The sequence below is a fragment of the Cupressus sempervirens genome, chromosome 3 (assembly GCF_028749045.1).
Source record: "Cupressus sempervirens isolate cs-2001-9-10 chromosome 3, ASM2874904v1, whole genome shotgun sequence".
NCBI lineage: Eukaryota > Viridiplantae > Streptophyta > Pinopsida > Cupressales > Cupressaceae > Cupressus > Cupressus sempervirens.
In genome coordinates, this window is record NC_143120.1 from 159,762,587 (window position 1) to 159,769,508 (window position 6,922).

The 6,922-nt window shown below is 29.5% G+C and overlaps 1 protein-coding gene across 1 annotated transcript; it reads left to right on the top strand.

The window, feature by feature from the left end:
• The first annotated feature begins 5,652 nt into the window (after positions 1–5,652).
• On the top strand, positions 5,653–6,333 carry LOC149565252 (putative invertase inhibitor). Its single transcript, XM_089816287.1, has one exon. The coding sequence runs from the start codon at positions 5,653–5,655 to the stop codon at positions 6,331–6,333; it is 681 nt and encodes a 226-aa protein (XP_089672413.1).
• Positions 6,334–6,922: the final 589 nt, after the last annotated feature.

The following is a 6,922-nucleotide window of genomic DNA, read 5'->3' on the forward strand; positions in this document are numbered from 1 at the left end:
TCAATATAATATAGTAAACCCCATAGCCCAAGACATGAATATAGTATATGATAGTAAAGGACATAATATAATAAAGGACTAATAGATGGTTGCACCCTCATATATGTCCTTTACTATATATTAGGTGTTTGCATTCAAGTGATTAGATTTACTATATTATGTCTTTTACTATCATTTATTTAAATAATATTTAGATCCGATACTATATTATATTTAGTAATAATAATAATCATATATATTACTATATTATATTTAATAATAATAATAATAATGTAATATTACTATAATAATAATAATAAGAGTTAATAATAATAATGTCCACACTTCCCAAATTTTGGTTTCCCTCCAAAATTTTCAAATTTTGGGCTAGGCTATGAATGTTTGAAAGAATTTTGGTTGCCACTTTTTGGGTACCCAATCTTATATCGAGTACCTAATCTAGTATTGGGTACCCAATTTGGCTTGGTATTTACCAAACCTATTTGGTCAATTCAAAAAAGTGTTTGAGACAGGTTTCACTAACATTCAGAATTCGAGTAGCCATCTGTCAATATTATTTTCATCAAAATTCAATGAAATGAAAAGGGTCTTTTTTATAACACTCTCAAGATTCCATCGATATAATTGTTGTCAAATTATAAGTTCAATAAGGATTTATTAGTTAATTTTTAATGAAGATGTTTGTATAGTGTTGATTGAAATAATGATTGAAAAATAACTATAACTTTCAAATGGTATAACATTTTTGAAATCCAAAAGTTGCGTCACATTCTATGTTTTGCCTAGTATAAGGAAAAATAAATTAATTTGGTAAAGTTTTCAATTAGTTAAGGTGGTCAGACACGAGAGTTTTTTTATTTTGGAAAAGTTATAGTAGAAAATTCATATTTAAATATTTATTTGGAATAAAAATATTCAAAAATATGTGTCACATCCGGTAATATATTATATTGAAATATATCAACCATATATTACCAACCTCTACACATTGGTTTAGACTTGGTACAAGTTTGGCATGATTTATTTAGTGATATATTACATTTTATGGTATATATTGACTATGGTAGCATTGTGAGTTTATGGTAGTGTATGTTTGGAGATTAAGATTTGATGTCATTGTATACTCAATTCATATTTTAGATTAGTCTCATGATGATATGATTATCAATATTTTGGTTTGGATATGCATGATGACTTGTTGGGTCTACAAGTTGTGCAATGTTGTAAGTGGTCTATACTTACAAGTTGCATTTATGGCTTGGATATGGGTTGTTTATGCCCATTGATCTTTCATTATTGATGCATATTCAGATTGGTGGCTTGGATTTGGGTTGTCTATGCAAATCAAATTAAACTTTGTTAGTGTAGTTTTTTATTTTTTCCTATTTTGCTAGGTTTTTCCTACACTTTTAATAATCTCACTTAGGTTAATAAAGCATGTCTTATTAGGTGAATGGTTGTGAGGTGTCACCTTCCTACATGTGAGCATCCATTAGCTATCTTGGGAAGATACTTTGCTATCTTTAGTCCGATAGATGGTTGCTCCTCATTGGTTGGTGTTGCCACCTCCTCTCTCTTCCTAGCCTATATAAGCATGCTACCTGGCTTGTATTTGCATCTCTTATTTTTGCATCCTCTTAATGCTATTTTGCTTCCAACATTTGCATTACTCTCTTGGAGACTAACTCTATGATGCTATTTTGATTTTGTATCATTTGCATTCATAGTTTAGATATTTACTCTTTGCACTAGTTTTCTGGGTTATTAATCTTTTCAGATTCTAACAAACTTTTTATTTTATTTATATTATATTTAGTAATAATAATAAAAATCTATTCCATTAGCAATAAATATATTTAGATATAATATAGACTTAGTATTTCTTTTGAATAATTATGGTTGGTAATATATGGTTGATAGTATCATATATTACCATTGACTCATATTAATAGCAATTTTTAATGGAGAAATGAACTATATAAACTTATAAAGCTCATAATAATAATAGGCCATAAACAAGAGCTAAATTTTGAGTAGATAAAGTCTAGACACATGAAGCATGCCTGATTGATCAAAACCAAATCACTGCCAAGCTATTTAACATTATTATGGCATCTCCATCCAAAAATTTCTTTAGAGCCAGAAAAATTTATACATGAAGTGATCAAAAACTCAAAATCTATCATGAGAAATAGAGCTCCAACACTGATAGTTTATACATCTGTATTTAGAGGCAAGATAAATTCAAGTGAATATTCACGATCAAACAAGTTCTTCAAAATATGAAATTTGAAATAAAACTATAATTTGAAAAATCTTCAACAATAAATTTAATGCAGCAAATATCTTCATTTCATGGTTGATATCTATGCAAGTTGAAGATTGTGCATTTAATATCTCTATTTCATAGTTTATAACCTTAATGCAAGTTGAATTCATGTGAATTGAAATAACATTAATAGAGATGTGAATTATTTACCTACAAAACATGTTTAATTCATGTGAATTGAAATAACATTAATAGAGCTGTGAATTATTTACCTACAAGAATGGTTGAATACAGGCTAAGATAATGGTGAAGGCCAACAAAATAGATGACTTGGCTAGAGAAACTTCATAGAAAAGATAAATAATGGGATAAAAAAAAGGTTAGCATGGCTCCCAACTCATCAGCAAACAAACAAGGAACCTCATAGGCACAGTATGGATAAAGCATTATGTATTCTATTGTTGCTTAGGTATATCTATTTATTGTTCTTAAGAATCTTATTTGATCATGATACTTTCAAAAGCACATAAACTTTGCAAAAATAAATTATATTAAAATTGACCCCTCTTGACGCATTCAAAATTGAAAATCACCTTTACCACTATGATGGGCTCAGAAATATCTTTCTAGTGATATCTTATTTTTGGAAAATGGAGTTTGTATGCCCAAGATATGAGCAAAAAACTTAAGGTAGGTCCAAAGAGAGCTTTAAGGGAAAATAGGTTGATGATGCAGTGCTGACATGGCATTGACATTGATAAAGGATGAGCCCAAATTTGATAGTCAAATGACCGTCGAGGCAAAAAAATGTTTGCAAAATGACCCCTGATGTCAAAAAAAGAGCATTGAGTATACCAGGAAAAACTAGTTCGTCAGCAAACAAAGGGTCATTGCCAAAATAATCTAGTGGCCAAGAAATAAACATATGGAAAATTTTTCTGATAAAAAACTCCAAACCATAAAAAATACTTAACCTAAAAAATTAGGTCCAATAGCCCGTGATGTGATGCATCCAAAAGGAACTAGCAAAAGAAATCAAGACTAGAGTATAGGCTACAGAGATTGTAGAGATCAAAAAGAACCTATGCCTAACTAAGATCATGTTAAAGGAATAGAGTGTACCTCATAATAATAATAATCATAAAAAGACAATGTGTCTCAGACAATGTTAGAATATTATATTATATTTATATAAAAAGGGACATAGTAATAAGTCAAATCATATTAATGAGTATCATATATTACCATATAAGTCAAAGTTGGTAGTTCCCTAATGAGAGTGCACCCCATCCCTCAATTACTAATTTTAAAGGGGTGAAAGGAAAAATAATAAGTCAAATCATATTAATGAGTATCATATGTAACAAGTGCCATATCTATTTGACACATGTTTGGTTGCTAGAATAGGAATAGAAACTTTGGAATATGTTCTCTATTTTCCATTTGGTTTGTCAATTGGAATAGGGAATAGGAATACATATTCCCATTTTGCTTCTAAAATGAGCTAATTATACCCATTCCAAAAAATAGTTGCTATTGAAATATTTATTTCTATTCCCAATATGCATTCCAATTCTCCATTCCTATGCTTGTAATCAAACAAACAATTAGTCATGAGTTAACAAAGATATCAAAAACTTACTAATAATAGACTTTAGCTTTATAATTAACTCATTTGTACATAAGTATGTTAGAAACATTTGTATAAATCAATTTTTTTTAGCTTTGTAGAATATGATAGTTTTGAGTAGAGGTAGATCTCCACCACTTTAATATAGTTACAAAGTCAAATATTGGGAATGAATTAAGTATTATAAATAATGTCCTTATATCTAAAAAGAGGTGAAAATATCAAAATAATATAGGCAAGGCAAGTTCTTGTGACCTTAAATATTGGAAATATTGTAAGTATTATGGATAATGTTCTTATATCTAAAAAAGAGTGAAAATAAATAACAAATGTATAACAATATATGTGAATAGAAATAGTAGTAGTATAAATATCCTAAAAATACAATTGACCTAGTTTTACTTTAATACACCATATAACATGATGCTTCTAAATATGTATATAAAATTGAAAATAAATAATAAACTTGTAAGGAAATATTTAAATAGAGATAAAGGTACCTTAAATACTTGTTTTCATTATATGAACATGATACAACATAAAACTTCTTCATATATAAACGGGTGAAAATAAGTATTTCATGTGTAAGTATATATGAATACAAATAGCATTAATATAGATATGCTAAATACATGTATTGATCTTGTTTTAGTGGTATGTGCATTATAGAAGACTTAAAATTTGTCATTAAATTAAGCAATTAAAATAAAAAAGTAAAAATAAATGAGAAGTATGTGAGAATATATATGTGTGAATAGAGATCATAAATACATTTGTATATATGAATACAAATAGTATTAATATAGATATTCTAAATACATGTATTGCTCTTGTTTTAGTTTTGTGTGAGATATGAGATAAAATTTCGTATTGAAAATTCTTCTTCTTTAACTAATGTCGAAATCTATGCTCTCTCACTCTTATATTAGCTATGTATTTATTGTGCACCCAATCCCTCAAATACTAATTTTAAAGGAGTGAAAGGAAAAACAATAAGTCAAATCATATTAATGAGTATCATATGTAACAAGTGCCATATGCCTATTTGGTTGTTGGAATAGGAATAGAAAATTTGGAATATGTTTTCTATTTTCCATTTGGTTCGTGAATTGGAATAGGGAATAGGAATACATATTTCCATTTTGCCTCTAAAATGAACTTATACCCATTCCAAAAATAAAGTTGTTATTGAAATAGTTATTCCTATTCCCAATATGCATTCTAATTCTCCATTACGCTTGTAACCAAACGATCAATCATGAGTTAACAAAGATATCACAAACTTACTAATAATAGACTTTAGCTTTATAATTAACTCATTTGTACATAAGTATGTTAGAAACATTTGTATAAATCAATTTTTTTAAGCTTTGTAGAATATGATAGTTTTGAGTAGAGGTAGATCTCCACCACTTCAATATAGTGACAGAGGCAATAACAAACTTAAAATCTGAAAGCTAACTAAATAAGAAATCTTTAGAATCCGATGTATAAGAGCTCTACACATGCGCAAAGTCAACCATCCCTACACCCATTTTATCCCAAATAAATCAAAAACCAATTAAAACTTGGACTGAAATTATCCAGACCTTACCGGCACAAACCAATAATAAGAAACCAGGTGGACCTGAAAAGAGGGGTCAAGAAACAATCTTCTGGTAAGAATAGCAATCATTCACGAAACACTATTGGTCAGTTCCTACAACACCTCAATCACTTACTAATGCTTGCTCAAGATAGCCATTCATAACGTATGATATTCGCCAAGAACTTTCTGACAGATTTCAACCGTAACCGCTCACCAAATTCTATAAATCACATCCACCACTCACAGAAAACCATTAATGTCCAAAAACTCTGCAAGTTTTCATCAACCATGGCTCCTTCCACTGCTAAATCTCTGAGCTTTTTAATGGTGATCATGGTGAGTGTTTTCATGTTTGTTTCTTCCTCAGAATCTACAATTGGTGAGGTTTGCAACAAGGCAGTGGATCAAAAATTCTGTCTTTCTTCGTTAAATCCATATCCAGGGGCTCTCAATGCAAACATCTCGCGGCTGGCTGTGATAACTGCGAACATATCGTTGGTCGAGATGATAAAAGTTAGAGAATTTATTGTGGGTCTTAACAGGAGCGAAGGGCAGGGTAATCGAAGAGTTTTAGCTGTTCTTGAGGAGTGCATAGAATTCTATGAAAGTGGGCAGAGGCTGCTTCTTCAGTCGTTGTCGATTTTGAAAAAGCCTGATGATGCAGATGGAGATTTTGTGAATGGTCTACAAAGTGGGGCTTTGACAGATGTCAATACTTGTCTCGATGAGATGAATCGGACGGCACCAAAATTGGCTCCTGTTGTTGCAAAAAGATCTCAAAATCTTGGGAAAATGATCGATGATGCTCTTTCTGCTACCAATCTCCTGTTTCAGATTGGTTCATAATAGTTCTCCATTCATTTGTCCAGTTTAACCCACGTTAATGATCAAAGTTCAATCTTGGTCAATAGGATTTAGATAACTATAGGATTGTTGTCGGTTATTTGATTGCTAAGAAGTACAGTATATGTAGCAAGCAAATAATGAATGTCGTCATCCTTCCTGCAAAATGTATCTTTGAATCAAAATTAGAAAATCTAAAATACAACGAATTTTTCTTCATAATCTACAAGTTTTGTGATTCAAGAAATTTCAATACTGCGTTATTTCTAAGTATTATAATACAAAATATGTGAATTAAATGTAATATCTTATCTTCCAACTCTTTTAGGATTTAAAGGATCATTTGGATTTTTTCAAATTTGTTTTAATTTACTATTTTAAGTTCTTTTAGATTTTAGATTAGGGTTCCCCTTTTCTAATTTTTTTTAAATTTTAGATTGAGATTAAGATAATGTATCTTTATATTCTCTTAGATTTTTTATTGACATTAGGAATTTTATAAATTACTTTGAATTCTAGATTAGTAATAGAATTTCCAATTTTGGACTATTATTTAGATTCAACATCTTCAAAAGATCTTTTAGATTTTAGA

Excerpts from the sequence above, each read along its gene's own strand:
- LOC149565252 (XM_089816287.1), top strand. The coding sequence starts at position 5,653 with ATGATATTCGCCAAGAACTTTCTGACAGATTTCAACCGTAACCGCTCA.